Source organism: Thamnophis elegans, chromosome Z (genome assembly GCF_009769535.1).
Source record: "Thamnophis elegans isolate rThaEle1 chromosome Z, rThaEle1.pri, whole genome shotgun sequence".
Taxonomy (NCBI): Eukaryota; Metazoa; Chordata; class Lepidosauria; order Squamata; family Colubridae; genus Thamnophis; species Thamnophis elegans.
In genome coordinates, this window is record NC_045558.1 from 105,763,436 (window position 1) to 105,783,252 (window position 19,817).

At 39.1% G+C, this 19,817-nt stretch overlaps 1 protein-coding gene across 1 annotated transcript in view; it reads left to right on the top strand.

Annotated features, from left to right (window-relative positions):
- The window catches only part of PLXDC1 (plexin domain containing 1), a 75,951-nt gene that overhangs the window by 30,432 nt on the left and 25,702 nt on the right, over nt 1–19,817 (top strand). Inside the window, exons 3-7 of the mRNA XM_032234525.1 lie at nt 12,934–13,077; nt 15,613–15,682; nt 17,898–18,020; nt 19,018–19,136; nt 19,287–19,377. Of these exons, the coding sequence (XP_032090416.1) occupies nt 12,934–13,077; nt 15,613–15,682; nt 17,898–18,020; nt 19,018–19,136; nt 19,287–19,377 (547 nt within the window). The remainder of the gene's footprint in view (nt 1–12,933; nt 13,078–15,612; nt 15,683–17,897; nt 18,021–19,017; nt 19,137–19,286; nt 19,378–19,817) is intronic.

The following is a 19,817-nucleotide window of genomic DNA, read 5'->3' on the forward strand; positions in this document are numbered from 1 at the left end:
ACATGGATCATGATTGTAGGAAGTAAAACAAATACACCAAATTAAAAAATAAAAACACACAAAACCCCCAGTGTTCACACTGAGCCCCCTCATCAGCAAACAGTTCTTCTCTAGATGCTGTCTGGAACTACTATCAGAGCTGCAGGATTCACTGGCTGGATTAGTGAGAGTCCCTGTGGTTTTTATTGCTCAGGGGACTTTAATCTGCAACCTGGTGACTGAGTCCAGGGCAGTTTAGGAGTTCACAACCATGGCAACGATGGACCTATCCCAAGTCATTGATGGCATGCAGCCACATATTTTTTCTGATTTTTTTTCCTTGGGGAAGTTGTGATGTTACATGGTAGTGGAATATGTTAACATCCGTCCAGAGATAGATCACTTTCTAATTGCCTTCCAGGATCCTGGGGTCCCCTAATCAATGGGGAAATAAGATTTATTTGATTGGTTTGGCCCAGGTGATTGCAGAATCCTGCTGGTTTTCAGAAACAGCTCAGGATTTTTTTCCTGAGGATCTAATGAGCAGTGAATTGAGGCTTAATATCTTAGTCCCTGAAATGGACAGGGGGTTGGGCACTGTTCATCACACCCCTATTTAAAACATCATCTCTATGTGAACTCTCGCTGCCCATTGATTCCCGGGGTGCATCTTGATTTACTAGGCCTTTTGGAAATGAAGTACAAGGAAAGACATCTGGAGGGTCATTGAAGGAAGACCAAACATCAGTAAGAACCACCACCACCCCTTTTAATGGAAGATTGTTGAAAAGGACTGCAGTTACCAAAGACCTTGGAGGAAGTGGATTATCTAGATTTATTTCAGGCCAACTTTAGGCTGGGATTCAGTATGGAGGCAGCATTACTCTTACTGATGACCTGTAGTGGAGCGAGGATGGAGGTGGTGCAAATGTCCTTGTGGTCCTTGACCTTCAACAGCTTTTGATAGGATACCTTTCTAGGCCACCTGTGGATATTGGGGGAATTAGGGGCACTGTTTTATGGTGCTTGTCTTCCTTTTCCAGTTGCACCTGGAGTTTACTTCCTAGGTCCCTCCTTTGTGTGGGTCAATGGTCTCTCCCCTCCTATTTAAAACCTACGTGAAACTACTGAATTAAATTATCTGCCAGTTTGAAGTTTGGTATTATCAGAATGCTGATGGTAGCCAATTGTATCTTTTGATCCCAAATTGATCGACGTATGCCAATGCCTGGAGGCTGTGGAAACTTGCATGGAGATGAATCAGTTTGACTTAATCCTGTTAAGATAAGTGGCTGTGAATATTAGGGTCACCAAGATTTGGGGATTTTCCATCTCTTCCCCAATTAAGAGCTTTCCTTAAGTTCATAACTCCTGCTCAGACCAAGTGGGTCATGGGTTGTCTAGTTACCATAAAGCTGTACAGGGCATAGGGCCAACTCTCCCCCAAGTTTTCTCCACAGCTGGTGTGGTCGAGCAGAATGAGTGCACTTGGGTCACTTTGATGCATGCCATATTATGTGACCCATGAAGCACACCTTCTCTGTCATGGCACTTGACTTCTGGGATGGGGTTCCCCTGTGCCATTTCTGTTGCTCCCATCCTAATTCAGGAGGACTTAAAGGCTGTCAGTCTTCTCAGGGTGCATACAGTTCCTCATGGCATGTGTTTTACACAAATTGTGTATTGAACGGGTGGATTTCCATCTTATTTATCTATCTTGTATGGAGTTATATTGGATTTTTATATTTTGCTATTATATTGTAATATGTAAATTAGACAGCACCTAAATTGAATTCAGTATGGCTGGATTCATACATTAAATTAAGCCATTAGGTATTTTTCTTGTTTATGGCATTAGTATACTGTGTGAATCCAACCACTGTGGTTTGTATTGTGAATGATGGCTTTTTGTGTTGTGTGAACGCTTCTAATTTAGTCATCAGCTAAACAACTTAACAATGATGCATAAATTCAGCCAATTATACAGATGAAAGTGATGTAGTAGTTAGAATGTTCAGATGGAACTAGGCAGGTTCTCCTAACTTAGCCATAGAGCTGTTTACATGACTTTGGGCTGGTCGTGAGGCAAAATACTGTTGGAAGAAATGTCCTTCTGGTTCAGCTCCAAGTGAGGGAAAAGACACTGGAGACATGGAAGCTGCTTGGAAAGATGGTTTAATGGTGGACAGGACCACATGGCTTGAATCCTGAACAGAAAAGGTGATCACATGCTTCAATGTTGGATGAAGAAGAAAGAGAAGGGCGGGCTAAAAGTTCCTGGCTTTACACCCTCTGTTCAGCCCCACCTCTGTTTCCTGTTCCTGTGTAAGAAATGCATTCTGATTGGTGGTCAGACTCCCATGGGGCCAAGTTTGAGTTTTCAGATGCCATGTGGTGAGTTTCTATGGATATTATCATGCCTTAATCCTATCACTCTGGAGCTAAAGGGGAGCACTCTTTCTTATGTAGAATAGACTGACTTGGGCATCTTAATGGCCCATTAAGGAAAATGGGGGCTATTAAGAATGAGTTTGTCTTGGCTTCCGGTGGGCGGAGCCTGACAGAGGGTTGTTATCTTTAACAGCTCTGGAATCTTGGCAACGTTAATCTGTCTAAACAGCAATCTATCAAGCTGTTTGGCAGTTTATTTATCCTCTCTTCGGGCTTAGAAGAGAGAGATGAGAAGCTATGCATCAGAAGCTTTCCAACTAGCCCTTTTCAGCCTAAATGCTGGGAGGAAGGGGGAAGGCACCGGCTGCATCATGGCAGCTCCGAGCCGGGATTCATTCTGCCTTTTGTTGCAGAACTAAGGTTTTTGCTCATCCTCAGCACAATGATTTATTATGGACTTCAAGCCGAGCTGAACCAATACCTGTGAACATCTTAATTGTATGTATAAATCCTTAGCTCCATTTGCAAAGAATTCCTTCTGCTGATTACTTGTTGAAAGTTCTATAAAAATGGCGCCGAGCTGTGTAGGAGGGGCATGTCTCAGATAGAACTTTTGCGAAGCCTAAAAGTGATTTATTACCAAGAAGTGATTTATTATCAAAACAAATAGCAATTGCTGTATAATTGGACTGCCTGGACTTTTTAACTGACTAAAGAAGATTAAGTTTGAGATGGCTTCTAAGCAAAATTCCCCCCCCTCCTCCTCCCGCATCGAAAAGTGCCGGAAATTCACCAGCACCTTCTGCTAAAATACAATCATCACTCCCTTCTACACCCTGACAAGGGAAATTCTGCAGAACGAATTACTCGATGTGTTAAAAAATCATGCTGTTACAATGGAAGCAAAACTTAAGGAAGAGATAGCTGCTTTAACAAACAGATGTCTGAAGAACTTATGACATGTAACCAAATGATTAGAGGGGACTTTCTGACGGCTCTGAATTCGCTAGTTGGTTATGCACAGGGCCTTGAAGAAAAGTTAGAAGATCTTAGTGACTCTAATAAGAACTTGGTAATGAAGATGGAGGCGGTCGAGCAAAAGGTTAGTGATGCAGAAAATGAAATCATAATGCTACAGTATAGGCAAATGGAATTTGCTTTAAGGATAAGGGGCCTCCCTGAAAATACACAAGAGAACCTGAAACAGATTCTCTCTGAAGCCTTCGACCTGATGGCGGGAAGGTCAGGCGGGAATCTTGATTAGCAAATCGAAAAGGTTTATCGCGTTAATTCCTCACTGGCAAAACAAAAACAATTACCAAGAGATATAGTGGTCTACTTCGCCTCTAGAGATGTGAGAAATACAATATTATAGGAATCCTACAAAAATAAGCTTCAAATCGGGGGTCAGGAGGTGACTGTCTTGAAGGAGATACCACCTAAAATGCTGAGATCTAGGAAAGACTATGCCTTTTTAGTGGAAGAGCTTAAAAATCGCCAGATACAGTTTAGATGGGATGCACCAACCAGCATCGCATTTAGCTACCTTGGAAAAAGACATCGCTTCAATACAGTATGGAAGGCACAAGATTTCTACACCAACATACTGAAGGGTGGACAACCCTCTTCCTCTAGATCTAGACAAAGAGAACAAGAAGGATATGATGGAGAGCAAACCACTCAAGTTTTAACAAGGGGGGGATCAACTTGTTCTTTCAGAGGTACAAGAAGCTAAAGAACAAAGACAAGACTGCTGGGTCACCAGATGAATGGAACAGGAATTAAGAAAGCAACGTACACAAGCCACCGTTCAGGAGCATACAGGTGTTACATCAGAAACAGTGGGAGGAGCTAGGCCAAAGGTTAAATTCCAAGATGTTCAGATGGCTATTAAAAAGTTTCAGGGGGCTAATGATGGTAACTAAGTCTCTAATATGGAATGTTAAGCAATTGGATCAATTTAGCAGGAAATGGAGTGCTCAGTATTGAAGGGTATGATTTGGTATATGGCTGCTTGTTTGCTGTATAATTAAGAGGTGGATGAGAATTTTAAAGGTCATGCTCTGGGGAATGCCTTGCTATGGGTTGGGAAAAAACATCAATATTAATTAAATAACATGGTATATTTATAAAAAGGTTAAGGTATTCTGGATAAAAATATGATGGATTATGTAAAATGTTCTAAAAAAAACCACCTATTTTTTGTTTTGTATAATTACTGACTGTACAGCAGTAGAGATTAACTTAACTTTGCATTTGATAACTGCAGCTAGATTGTTGGTGGCGTAATACTGGAAGAAGATTTATTTACTATCTAGGAATGGACATTGAAAATCACAAACTTAGCAGAGATGGCTAAAATATTTGCATATCTCAAGGATAATTCAAACAAGAGATATAAACGAGACTGGGAAAAATGGATTGACTATATTCAAAATAAATATGGGTCTAGGAAATTTCAGACAGCTTATGATTAAGATCAGAAAGGATACAAATTGTTTATAGTTAGCCTAGCAAGGAGGAGCTAAGCTCAATTCAAAGATGTTATTAACTTTCTACGTTTTCTTTAAGTATATCTTAAACTGTTTTTGTTAAAGATTTATACCTTGTATTGGTTCTGAGAAGTCAGGGTGGGGGAAGGTTGGGGGGGTTGGGGGGAGGGTAGGAGGGAGTGGAGTTTACTAAGTTGGAGGAGGGATGTTGGATGATTGTACATGTATACTGCTATTTTTTCTTTTTTATGTATATTGAAATGGAATTATAAATACCATCAACACAAAAGGGAGTTTGCTCAGAAGCTGAAATACACCAAGTGAATTAGAGGAAGAGTGGGAAGTAGAGGAGAGAAGAAAGATAGGAAGAGAGGGATGGGAAGAGGGTGAAGGGGGAAGATGAGGTGTATAAGGAGGAGTGGTAAGGGGAGAGAGTAGAAGGAGAAAGGAAGGAGAAGTAGAGTAGAAAATGGTGGAGGGAAGATGTAGAAGAGTGGGAAGCAGAGGAGAGAAGAAAGATAGGAAGAGAGGGACAGGATAAAGGGTGAAGGGGGAAGATGAGGTGTATAAGGAGGAGTGGTAAGGGGAGAGAGTAGAAGGAGAAAGGAAGGGGAAGTAGAGTAGAAAATGATGGAGGGAAGACAGAATGTAGAAAGGGGGAGGAGAGAAGGGGAAGAAAGTGTCGGATAAGGTATAAATATGGTGTATGGAGAGCAGAAGAGCCAATAACTGGGTTTTTCTTTTTTCTTTTCTTTGGTAGTTGATGGTAAGATGAATTGATGTAAGTACTTAATAATACAACTTGATATTGACTATGTAATAGTATACATGTGATTATATGCTATGAAAATGGAAAATAAAAACTTTTTATGATAAAAAATAAGAATGAATCTGTCTCCTGCCTAAAAACATGTTTCTCCATTTCTGATCCAGGGAAATGTAATATTCTGCCTTTTCAATATTTCCTAGGATATTTCATTTTTCTAGGAGAGAGGTGAATGCTAACTTCTTACAATACCAAATAATCTTAAATATTAAGATTTAAGCTCCACAGACATATGGAAGGACATGAATGTAAGCAATACTTTAAAAATAAATATCTTTATGCTTTTAAAACATCCGATATATGCCTGCTGCTTAAATCTTCTTCCCTTTAATTTCTGCCAGCAATAGATTCCAAGATTTAGGGAATTTGTCCCACAACTAGATTCTTGTCAAAAAAACATTTAACAACAAAAGTACCTATTAGTTGACTCTGATTGGAAGTTAGCAGTAGTATGAGAGAATTTGCACTGCAGGCAAAGCATACCACGAGACCTTAACTGATCTCCGAGAGTCAGAGCCAAATTTAGCAGCTTATGCTGAGATGATGGGGAGGCAGCATGTCAGAATCTTCAGATGAACTGAGCCAAGTAGAACAAGGCTGCTTTCCAAAACTTAGTAATGGATGACTTAGAAGAGGCCATGAGTATCTCCATAGAAAGGGAGTGGGAGGGGAGGGGGAAGAGATCACAGCTTGGATGTAATGGTGACAATGTCCTCATTATCATTTCTTGGGAAGAACTTGGGTGTCATCTCATCCCCAAACTGGGTTCTGAAATATTTTATTTCCTCATTGTCAATCATGATTTTTCAAATCTTTGCTTCATATGCTATTACTTGCATGTTGCTATCACTCGAAATCGAAAAAATGGTGTTAACGTGTCATTTTTGGGTTATTGCACAGCTGAGCAAATGCTGAACTGCTTTGCAAAATCTAGCCTCCTATCTGACTCCCATACAGGTTGATAATTTTTTAAAATTACATTCAACTCTTCAAAGTATGTTACTTGACAAAAGTAACATACCTTTCTCTCAGTGCACCTGGTTTTGCAAAATAATGAAGTAGAACCAGTGGTTCACATATTCCTATCTGACTGCCGAATAGGCTTCAGGCTATTTTAACAACAAAACAAAAAAAATGCCAGTATTTTAATATTTTTTTTAATCAGCTCAGGATCCAGCTGTTTTTCAGAAATTAACCAAATTCTATACAACTATTTTTATTCCATGTCAACTGATATTTAAAGTGAATTAACCTTTTCACTTTCCTTTTTTCTTGGTGCCTTAGGAATACTTCCTAGGTCAGTGAATGGTGCTCTGCCCGGCTGGAGAGCAGGTTTGCCAGGTGGCTGCTCGTGAGCATGGTCACCTCATGGTTGCTTCGCCCCTGAGGCTGTGCCCGGCTCTTCGAGAGCCTGCTTGCAAGGGATCATCCGCTCGGCAACTCCCCCCTCCAGCCAGGCAGAACACCATTCCCCAACCTAGTGGTACCCTGAAGGTGCCAAGCAACATGAGTGTCTTTCTTCCCCTCCAGCTTCCGTGGCTTGGTGCCTTTGGGATACCGCTAGCTCGGTGAGCGGTGGTCTGCCTGGCCGAAGGGGGGGTTGTCCAGGGAGCTTATTTTTGGGGTGGGGCAAGGCTTTAGTTTCAGGACATGTTGTATTTTTGGGGAAACACAGTAGTATGAGAGTAAATAGACTCCCCAACTCTACCTCAACTGGCACTTGGTCACCTATTTTTATTCCCAACAATCTAATATTGTGTCAGTTTCCCTGGTTTTTTTTTAAATAGCTAGGAAGTTTTGTTTTAAATCACTGCCTGCTGATTATTTGAATCAACCATGGTTGTATATTGCTCCATAAGGGTGAATTGACTGCTCTGTGGAGCAACTGACGATCAGTTATGTTAGGCAAACATGCAGCCATATATATGTGGCTGGCCTACTCCACATCTCATCAATTCAACAAGGTCTTTGGATGGGAACCCAGAGGTATGTCTTCTCTGTTCCAGTATGAAACATTTTCCTCAAACCTCTGAGATTCAGCTGGCCCTGACCTTTAAGAAAGCTCTGAAGACTACATTCTTCCCCCAGGCATTGGGCCAAGATGTTTGATCAATCCAGTACAAATATGGGTGGTTTGTGATTTGTTCCTGACACATTATATATTTTATCAATGTACACACACACACACACACAAACACAAACACACACACACACACACACATGAATCTCTTATCTGCAAAGTCCCTTGATGAATGGGCAGCAGCATATGAGTTAAATTAATGAATACTGTTGGAAGAAATGTCCTTCTGAGTTCAGTTCCAAGTGGGGAAACATGGAGGCTGCTTGGTATGGTGAACAGGATCACATGCCTTGAGCGCCTGAACAGAAAAGGGGGATCACATGCTTCCAGATGTTGTGTGAAGAAGAAAAAAGGAGACTGAGATACTGAAAGTTCCTGGTTTTATGCACTCTCTGGCCTTTGATCTTGATCTTGTATTCTGATTGGTTGTCAGACTTCCATGTGGCCATGTAGGGGCAACTCTGTAAGCTGTGAGTCCGTGTCTGGTTGAGCATTGCTTCTTCCCAGGTGACCTATGGTGAGAAGGGTAAGCGGCTAATACTATCATGCCTTAATCCCATCTCCCTGGAGCTGAAGGGGAGATCTTTGTTATGTAGAATAGATTGTCCCAGGCTTTTTAACAGCTCATTGACAAAGGTGGGGGGTATTAAGAGTGAGTCTGCTTCCTGCCTAAAAACATGTTTCTCCATTTCTGATCCAGGGAAATATAACAGTCTGAATTTTCATCATTTCCCAGGATATTTTTCTAGGAGAGAGGCAGGTTTTAACTTCCTATAATACTAAATAAATGAATATATAATAAATAAATAATCTTAACCCAACTACATCATACATAGATCCTTTCAAATACAAAAACTATATTTTGATTGGGCCCTCAAGCAGGTTCCCTCCTTCTTATCAAGGCTAAGTCTGTCTGTCGGGCTACCCTTAGTACCCTTTTCTAGAGGATTCTACTGAGAGATACCTCTGTGAAAAAGGTAGCCAAAATGTTCAGTAAAATAATACAATTAGATTACAAAACCTTACTCAGAACTCTTTCCTTCTCCCTCCCCTCAGCTTGTTTTGTTTCTGTTCTCTTCTTAAGCCTTGCTGTAACTAAATAAAGGTGTTGGATTGGGACATAATAAAGATCCAGTAATGAGGTCATGATGGAGCATAATCCGAGATGTAGAAGCAGCCAAATCCACCCAGTCCCGGCATTTGCTCTTTTCATTTGTTTTCCCTCACTTTATTGAGAACACATTTGGAAGCTCCTTAACATGTGAATTCTGAAATGAGAAAATAGGCCAACATGGGTGACAACTGTGGAACGAATACACTTTAGATGGTTCACATCACAAATGCTGTTAGTTCTGAAGAGATTTTGAAGATGAAGATATAGTCCTGATATAACCTCTGAGCTTCATTTATGCTGGTGTATTCCAGATTATATCCGAGAATCAGCTCTGTATATGTGAAATGCCAATAAAGGAGTAATCATAAAAAGAATGCCGATGAATGATACAGAATACATTTCGTGCCAAAATGACAGAGGGCCAGCACCCATAGCAGTTGGATAAGAGATAGCACCAGGCTTCTCTCCCCAAATTGGAATGATGAATTCCTTAAGCTTCCACACAAGAAATCCAAGAAGAAATTCAGAGAAGGAATATTAGTATAAACAAGTAGGAAAGTATTACCAAAAGAGCTGCAACAACAGCTCTAATTTAAGAACTAATGATCTGTATGGAAGTTGTACAATAACAAATAACAAGGTTAAAATCCTTTTGCAGTTATTTTTTTTCCTGTCCCACCTTGTGGACTATTTTCCTCCTTTCCATAGATCTTTTAATACTCAGATTTGCTAAACTTGATTTTCGTGCACTATGTAAGACATACTCTCAAGTGTGCTATTTGAACATACCATTGTTGGGACTTTCAATTTAGTGTGTTGTGTCAGTGCAACCGATTTCAGTTTAATAAGTGAAATATGATCGAACGAGCCATGGCTAAGGTTGATGCATGAATCCAGTTTACGAGACAGAATAGTTGTCAATTAATTTCTGTACAGTTGGCTGACAAAAACTACCATCTGGAGAAGAATTAACTTAATAGCTCTGGGAAGTAGAATTTCCTAGGAAGAGTATGGTCATTGCAACATTTACTAACGAAAACCAGCTGATAACCAAAAGATTGAGGTATCTGGAAAGAAATGGAAAAGTGGAAACTCTACTCATGTTCCCAAAATCATTGCATATGAATTGACCGGGAATATTACGCAGTTGTGTAAAGATCAGAGGGCAATAGAAGGAAACCACTGAAATAAAACTAATGTGGGTCATATTCACATATTATCCTGATTAGCTTAACCTTATTTACTCAATTAACTCAAAAGCACTCACATCGTGTACCATACTGACTGAATTGGTACATCATATCAGGCTAAAATGAGGTTGGCCAGTTGCGGCTCAGTGTGTGACATAAAAATATTTGTTTTGGAAAACATTCTGAAAGAGTCTGCAGTTGAAAGATTAAGGGCAAAGTTTTTCAACATCAACATATTTTATGTAGTGGTTAGGTATTATGAATCTACACAGAAAAATTTGCAGAAAAGCAATTAGACTTACTCCCAGCAAAGATAGTCAGGAGGAAGGAGTTATAGAAATTGTAGTCAAGGAACACAGTAGTAGTATAGGGCTTTGGCTGGACAGAGATCAAATTGCCACTCAAAAGGGTTTGGTCAGTGTTTTATTATTTATTATTTATTCAATATTGTAACTGCTTGGAAACATTAGTGAATATTTGCATGAGGAGGCAAGGGGATCAAGAATCATCATGAGTATCATGATATAATTACCCAAATCAGTGGTGGGTTTCAAATTTTTTAAGACCCCCTTCTGTAGATGTGGCCTACTTTGTGGGAGCAGCTTGCTGGCCATGTGTCCAAGTGAGAGTGGCTTGCCGGCCATGTGACTGGGTGGGCGTGGCCAACTTGTAAAATGTGGTGAAACTCTCTTAACAACGCTCTTGCCTAGCAACCAAAATGTTGGCACAGAAACTCTGGCATTTGAAGCACGCAAGTCTTAAAGCTGTCTAGTTACAAGATCCTTGCACTCCTAACTCTTTATTTTAAAAAACCCTGGGGCGTTCCAACTTGACAGCTTTAAGATTTGAGGACTTCAACTCCCAGAATTCCGTTCTTCATCTTGATGATGTGCAGATGGGCAGGGGGAGGGAGCTAGAACCGGTTCTAAACTGCACTGTAGATTTGTGGAACCTCTTCTACAGAAGAGGTTAGAACTGGCTGGAACCCATCCCTGGCCCAAATGGTACAAATTATCATCATGGCTTCTTTTGAGCCACTTAAGCAACACTGATATAAAGGTATAATGTGATTATACATGGTTTTATCCCAGGGGTGGATTCTGGCAGCCTCTACTGCCGGTTCGCTTGTGGATGTGTCGCATGCATGCACGCTTGATACATGCTGTGCGTGCATGAATAGAGCAATAAAAATTGCTCTGTGCATGCGCAGAAACAAAAAACAAGATGGACGCATAGCAGGCCTGGGTTTCTGCCGGTTCCAGCGACCCAGGCCACCAAACCACTATTGGTTCAGCTGAACCGATCCGAACCGGTAGGAACCGACCACTGTTTTATCCTTATAAATGGAATGGGGAACTATGGCCCTTTTATGACTTGTGGACTTCAACTCCCAGAGTTCCTGAGCCAGCCATTCTGACTCGGGAATTCTGGAAATTGAAGTCCACAAGTCATAAAATGGGCTATAGTTCCCCACCTCTGTTATAAAGGATAATTCACATAAACATTTAATAAAATTACTTATTTGTTCACAATTTTCCTTGATATAGGAATTAACTAACACATGTGGGAAAATAAAGATAAATGCCAAACACAATAGAATTTTTTCTTTTTTATGCTTAGACAGCTTTTTCCCCTTGACTTTCATTTGCCTTTCCTTCAGTGAACAAAGATTTGCTAAAACAAGAAAGGGAAGCTTCTTCCACATTAAGTATTACTTTATAAATAGAATTGCTGTCCTGTTCCATATCCCCAAACATTTTTTTGTTTTGAAAAAAGAAATCTCTTTGGGAGATATGACTAACTTACCCAAATTAATGCTATTTTTGGTTTGTTCTCTCATTATCATTTTTGTCCTCAAGCATTTAATTTGGAGTGCACTACCAATGATAGCTGTAGGTCAGACTTTGTCAATCTGTGGCGTCCAAAAGTACTGACTACAAAACACATCACTCTGATTGAAGTTGGCTTAAAAGCTGGGAGCTTATACTATAGTTTCACTATCTAGCGAATAGCTCTGTTAGACTTTCTAGTCACATAGTGATGATGATACACAATTGAATATATCAATAAAAGTTTTCAATTTAAATGCAGTAATATCCCAGGCAATTGTTTTGCAACAAAATAACTCTTTTAAAATTATGGTTATAAAAGCTGTAGGTGACAAACCTATTTTAAAGGAGGCATTCTTATTTCCTTTCTTAGAAAGGAATCTGTTTTTAAAAATAATATTAAGGTAAAGGTAAAGATTCCCCCTTACATACGTGCTAGTCGTTCCTGACTCTAGGGAGCAGTGCTCATCTCCGTTTCAAAGCCAAAAAGCCAATGCTGTCCGAAGACAACTCCATGGCCATGTGGTCAGCATGACTAAATGCCAAAGGTGCACAGAGCGCTGTTATCTTCCTACCAAAGTGGTCCCTATTTTTCTACTTGCATTTTTACATGCTTTCAAACTGCTAGGTTGGCAGAAGCTGTGACAAGTAACGGGAGCTCACTCCGTTATGCGGCTCTAGGTATTCTAACCACCGAACTGCCGACCTTTCTGATCGACCAGCTCAGCATCTTAGCCACTGAGCCACCGCATCCCTTTAAAAATAATAATAAATAATAAAAATTAATATTAGTTGTTTCTTAAAAGCAGGAGGCTGGCTTTTTTGCTTGAAAAATATCATTTCTAATTGCTACATAAAATATTTAACTGATCATCCTTTTCAGGAGAAAAAGTGAGGCAACAGGACATTAATCACGTTATCCTTTCATTGTAGCCCTACTGGATTGTGGAGCTGTAATCCAGTGCGTTCAAGTAGCCTTGGCTGAGGGAAAGCTGCTTTAAAATAACTGTGTATCTCTTTACCTCTGTGCAGGAAGACAATCACAGCTACTATTTATCCCGAATTTATGGTCCCGAAGAGATGCGAGCCAAGGAACTTTGGGTCGAGGTGGCTGAAGCCAACAGGAGCCAAGTAAAAATCCATGGAATCCTGTCCAATACACACAGACAAGCTTCGGTGAGCCATCCTTTCTCCTAACCCTGCCAATCCACCAGCATTATGTTGACTTTCTTTCTTAACTTTTGGTACCAGAACTCTGTAAGTACATTTTGTTTTTCAAGCCCCATTTCTCTCTCTGCTGTACAGAATAGGCCTAGAGGGACAAGCAAGAAAATGGATAGTAAGAGCAGTAAAAAAAAACCAGAGAAGAGACTGACCAGAGAATAAATTTTACATCTTGGCAATAGTTTCAATTTCCAGTGATTAAAAAAAGCCAGTATTAAGAGGCTAATACCCACTCATCTTCTTTGCAACTGGAGAGGTAGTAATGAGTGTTTATGGGAGCAAAAGAAACAGAAGGATTTGATTTACACATTCATTAAGCTATAAAGTGGTTTGATTTTGGTTTAGCCAACCATTGTGATTTGTAAGTCATAATTTATGACTTTATGTGAATCCAGTCAATTATATTGTTGACTGATTGTTGACTATTGCTCAAGAATTAAATAAACCATGTATATACTTGAATTCAGCCAGTCTTGTGATATGGTATTTATTAAATACTCACAAATTTATTATGATTTAAGTTTTTTGGATGAAATCCATTTAAAAAATTCAGATTGTAATAAATTTGTTGAACTTCTCAGTGTCAGAAGACTCTGTTCTTTTAAATGTTAGATTTAGCATGAGGAAGAGTAATTATTTTGCTAGTAACTATTATTCTTCAGTGTTATTTCCAGGGATCTGGAGACCTGCCAGCAAATTAATACCAGAACATCATCTTATTTTAACTTTTGCAACAACATAAAGCCGTTGTTTTTATAAAATTATGTAATTATATAAAAATGAGATCCCTCAAAGCTTAAAAACCTTAATCACAGACTTCCTAAACTCCAGGAGGGCTGCAAATAAAACAAAAATGCCAAAAAAATTATATGTAGCTTGTTGCAACTATTAGTATTATTATTGAGCATTTGGTTTGAAATTAATGTTAAACTGACATTGTGATTTTAACTTTTTTTTTTAATCCAAATGCTCCACTTTTGAATTTTTGCCCAGATATACTGTGCTACAATCCCCAATACTGCCACATTGGGAACAAAAGCAAGACATATAAACATCAGATAGACAGATATATGTATCTATGTATGTTTTCTCTTTAATTAACCTTGAAATAAAGCAAAGAGTCTGAAGAGAATCTGAAAAAAATAATTAAGATGGGTCACAGTAGTGTCATTGATGCTTTTCTAGTTTTCATATGTGTTGTTTTATATCCACATTTTACAGATACCCCTGAGGTAAAGCCTGTTTTGAGTCACATTTACCTTTAAGGGCATGTTCATGTTCAGTCAATATAGAAACTACAGGATGTGTGATTGAGTCATAATTGGTTGTGTTGATGGTATCAGTTGGTTTTATCTTAGCTTCTCTGCTCATTACTCGTTGGATTTTATGATATTTTTCTTTTGTTTTTTATTTTCTGGAAGCCACCCAGAGTGATACGTTTGAGATGCTCAGTCATATAATAAATAAAATAAATATCACGGCCATCTTCCAAGATTTATGTATTTATTTACAAGTGGTTTCCCTAATTAATTTTCTAATTCTACTTACGTTTTTCAAGATTAATCAAGGCCAGCTAAATGCTGGGATATGATCTTTTGTACACTGTCACTGGGTTTTAATTGATTTCTCTTTCTCCTCCCCTTTCTCTCAATCTCCATGTGCATGTGTATGCGTGTGTGCGTTTGTGTGTTTCTGTCCCTTATTAAAGAGCAGATGAAGCAAATCTCTCTAGCTCATCAGTCTCAAATGACACCATTAGTTCATTCCATAATCTGTTGCTGAAGCTGTTGGCCAGCAAAAAATCACTTTACATATATATATATATAACATTTTGCACATAAAATAATCGGTTCTGGAGTTAATATTCAGCCCAAAGGTCAATAAGGCATCTATTTTCCAGTCAGAAGTTTTGAATGCAGCCATTTTGAAGAGAGAAGACTGTATATTGCTCAACTCTTAATTTTAACATTTCAAAGAGATACAATATTTTTTTTATAAGGGAAAAATTTAGCAACAGCTATTCTAAACTGGATAAAAGGCTGGCTTTATTGTAAAGCCCCTGTGGTTCCTTACAACTCTATGGATTTATAAAAATCTGTACCAAGAAATGTGTGTTGATGACTATTTCATCTTCATGGAAATGCTAGGCTTCATCGCAGGAAAAAAATATGTAACAGGATCTGGTAGCATTTCAGAAGGCTGAGGAGGAGTCTGTGCACTGCCATATGTAGCGGATCACACTTTGATCTTCTCTATGAAAGATAATGAAAATATAAAATTATGCCAAGATATTTATGTATAAGGAATCAAATTACCCTTTTTTCTTTGTACGAATTCGGCTTCCTCTCTCTCACCCAATATAAAGACCTGTGAGTATAAACCTAATTGACATTTTCTGTTCATCTTAAAGCATTAAGAAATAAGAGTAATAATTCAACCAAGACAACTCTCGCCTCTAATTCTGTTTTCCTCATTATTCTTCTACAGAGAGTCATCCTATCCTTTGATTTCCCTTTCTATGGCCATTACTTGCGGCAGGTCACCATAGCAACAGGAGGTGAGCATCTTTGGTTACTACTACGGATCATAAGAGTTGCTGGTTGTTTTTTTTTCCAGAAAGCTTACAGGATATGGAGAGTTGGCTGCAGCACGTATTTTGGAAGCTGTGTTGAACACACGGTTTAGACTGTGGTTCTCAAATGATTACAGCTGCTTGACCTGATTGAGCTTGTGGGCTTTTAACTGGAGTCGCTTAGTGTAGGCGTGAGATTGAGAAGAGCAGGTTCATGTTTGCTCCAACCACTATACTGTTGCTGAGCAACAGGCCCAGGTGCTAGTTCTGTATTTCCTAAAATAGAGAGAAAAAGGAGAAGGGGTACTGATGTGATTTTGTGAAATGATCATCTTATTATATTCATGTTTGCCTTAGCCTACACCTCTTCCTCACCATCATCAATGTCATCTTCTTCTAAGAGACCAAGCTGATGTACATCATTCTCTGCCCTTTCTCACCCGCCACTTCATCCTCAAGACAACCTTGTGCTCGTAGGTTATAATTAGCCCCCAGCTGCATGGTGGATTGAATCCTTGAAATACCTCTTGGCCAGCCAGAGCAGTTGAACAGGGGGTTATAGGTTATAGGGTTGAGAATAACGTGCTTGCATAAGGAGGTGTTTAGGAGGCAAAATGGGTATAGCAAGGGATCCAAAACTGATTTTGTCTCACCTATTGACCATATTGCTGCAAATCTTGGGTTAATCTGTTCATCTGAGCTGCCACTTGGTTCTAATACTGGAATAATTTGGTCAATAGCTACTGGGTTCATTCTGGATGCTTAAGCAGTGGGATTTTTTTCCCCTGCAATGATAGGATTAGACAACAAAAAGCTGTCAGGCTCCCCCAACCAGAACCTGACACAAAATCACAGATTTTGGAACACTTCTCAGCTTAGTTCAACTCATCTGTTAAATCTGACATAAATTCCATGGGATGGCTCAACTAGTTAAGAATTTTTATTGCGGACAAGAATGAAGGTACAATATAAAGGTTCACTGACCAAGTAAGTTCATGCCAGAACTCCTGACCTTCAATGATACCCAGAAGGGGTAGAGTAAGAAATTGCCTACAAGCTCTAGGGGTGCTTAAGCATTGAGATAGGCTTCCATGGGTGGAACAAAGAAGGTGGGGAAAATAACAAAAGTGTTGTGATGTATACATGTGATTGGAATCTGACATTGAAACACAGATGAAAAAGTTAGTATTGTGATATTGCAATGCACATTTTGCCATGTTTGCACCTCTGCAATTTGTATTGGATGCCTACTGGTGAAGTGTTGAAAAGCAGAATTCTCAGTGTTTCACATCTTTCCTTGCTAGTTTATTGGTGCCATAAAAATATATCTTGAAGTGAAATTAACTTTTTATCAGCTTCTGAATGGAGAATGAGAGAGGGATACTGTTTTATCCTTCTCCTCAGACAGCAAAATAGTTTGGATTTATATGAACAAGAGACTGTGAATGTAGCATTTCCCATAGATGGAGGAGGGCTAAGTCATCCTTGCCTCCCCTATGCAATTACTTTAAAACCAACATAAGTTATTTTTAAATTTTATTCTTGACCTGCCTGCTTTATTCTGGTCTGATACCATTTCTGATTTCCATCATTCAGCTAATTTGCTTCTGGGGACATCTGCAATCTATCTCTGAAATTTCTACTTTTTCTCATTTTGTGTGAAATCACCACAATGATCAAGTCTAGCTTCAAAGATTAAGGCAACTTTCCTCTTGTCAGAACTAATAATCCAGCATTAACTTTGTGATGATCAACTTGGTTTTTGAGAATTAAAAGGACAGTCAACCATTAGCTTTCTATAATTCCTACTATTTTCACTGTGAAACAGTGAAAACGGATGAGGTATCTCACATAACCAACTATCTGGATCAGAGGTGGGTACCTTGCTCCTTGATTAGGGAAAAGAAACAGAGGAAGATTGCAGAACTAAAAAGGCATCAGCTTGAAGATAGCTAATATAAATCACTTTGTTTTCCTGTTTCTGCAACATCCTTGTGAAGTTAGGATGAAAAATGGAGACCAATGACCAAAGATTAAACCAGTGTCTCCCTTCTCTTATGCATTGCAATATACTGTCTCTGAGTTTTGTAGGAAACAGAAGGCACTAAAACTATGGATTAAACCCAATCTTTTCAAAAAGTACCGATGTGGTTATTTGACTTTGAATATAATGTGCTGCTCCCAATTGCTGTTTTGGCAGGTTTTATTTTCATGGGCGATGTAATTCATCGGATGCTGACAGCTACACAGTATATTGCCCCTCTGATGGCAAACTTCAATCCTGGCTATTCACGCAACTCCACTGTCAAATACTTTGACAATGGTGAGCTCTTATAATATTTTTCTCCTCTATAACCTTCCCAGGACTAGATCACCACTTCTATCCCACATCCACGCAAAGCTGCCCACTTCTACTTATGCTGGACTGGCTATTTATTTTGCACAATGAAATTCAAACTCCAGAAAGTCTCAGCCCCACCACCACCACCACCACCACCCTTCCCTCTATATATCTTTGGATGCTTTCATTTTATTTCATTCTTCATGGTTAGGATTTATTTATTGGGGACTGATAGCGGAGGATAGCTGGAATCAGGCTAATTAGCTATTTTGTTCTTGGGTGATGATGACTGACTCATAAAAGCCTTTTTATGATCATTTGTGCAATTGTAGCAGATAGGTTTGATTTACACCTTTGGGGTTTTTTTCTTTAGAAAGAGGCAAAAATATAGAATTAGGAATGGGCAATCAGTAGGTGTGTGGTGGGGGCAATAAGTGCAGGTCAGTTATCTTTGCTAGTGCCTGGAATCTGAGAGTATGTGCCTGTGATATGGTTGAGTGCCTGGAACGATTGTTACCAGGGTTACCACTTAGTCTGTACTGATGTTTTCACAAAGTATTTTCAGTGCAGTTTTCTTCCCACCTACAGTACTTTATATTTGGTTGATTAAGAGGGCCTGCAGAAGCAGATTGTTCAAATCAATGAGGATTTTTTTTTTCCAGTGGGACTTTTTCAGTGATTACTTAATGACCTGTAGGTTATTCCTTATTTAAAAAAAACATTTTCTACATGCTTGGAAGCACATTTCAACAAGCGAGAAGAAAATGATTTCCTTTTTTAGTAAAAAATAAATAAAATATCTCTGGTATTTTCTGCTCATGCTCAAGTAGAAGGACAAGGAATGGGTTTGGGAAAGGCTCTTCCACTACATAGATTGGTCAGAGCTATTCCTTCCTGGATTTTGTGAATCATAGTAAACTGTTCAAGTTCTTAGTTCCCATTCTGGTGCTTCATTTCTTTTGCCCTTCTACTTCCAAAGGAACCATGTTTGTTGTCCAGTGGGATCAAGTTTATCTAGAAGGGAAAGAAGACAAAGGCTGTTTCATCTTCCAGGCAGCTTTGTACAAGAGTGGCAGAATTGTCTTTGGTTACAAGGAGGTGAGTGTATGCAGTCTAGGGTAGAAAAGATGAGATTTTCAAAGTTCTGGCCATCTAGAATAATGAGACATCAAAGGCTGGCAGAAATGGACTGGCTTTTCTGGACTTTCCTTGATTGAAATGTCTATGCCTTCTCTTTTCTGACTCCAGATTCCCATGTCAGTGCTTGAAATAAGTTCTACACAACATCCTGTCAAAGCTGGTCTTTCAGATGCTTTTATGATCCTTAACTCTTCCCCTGGTGAGTTTGGCAGGCTATGAGTGGAGGGGGAAAGGAATGCGGTGACAGAAAACAGAAGTATAGTGCATATACTAGTGTGTTCCTGTCTAAACAGGTTCTTATCTTCAAAGATGCAAAATTCTTGTTAAAAATATGAACGTTTAGGACTGTTGTTTGACCTACAAAGCAGAATGAGAGAACGGACAAAGAAATCACACAGTTAACCATTTCCTTGACTAAAAATGCCTTCCTAACAAAAAAAAGATACTGTCATAATTTTTACCTGATTTACTTTCTTTTTCAATACGTTTGCTTTCATAGAAAAATATTGATAAAGTATCAGTTAGTTTCATATGATATGCTAATTAATCGCGGATTACATTTAAACAACACAATAAACAATAATTCCATGATTTGCAAACCAAAATGAACTGAGCATGTCAAGTGATCCAGGTCATCAC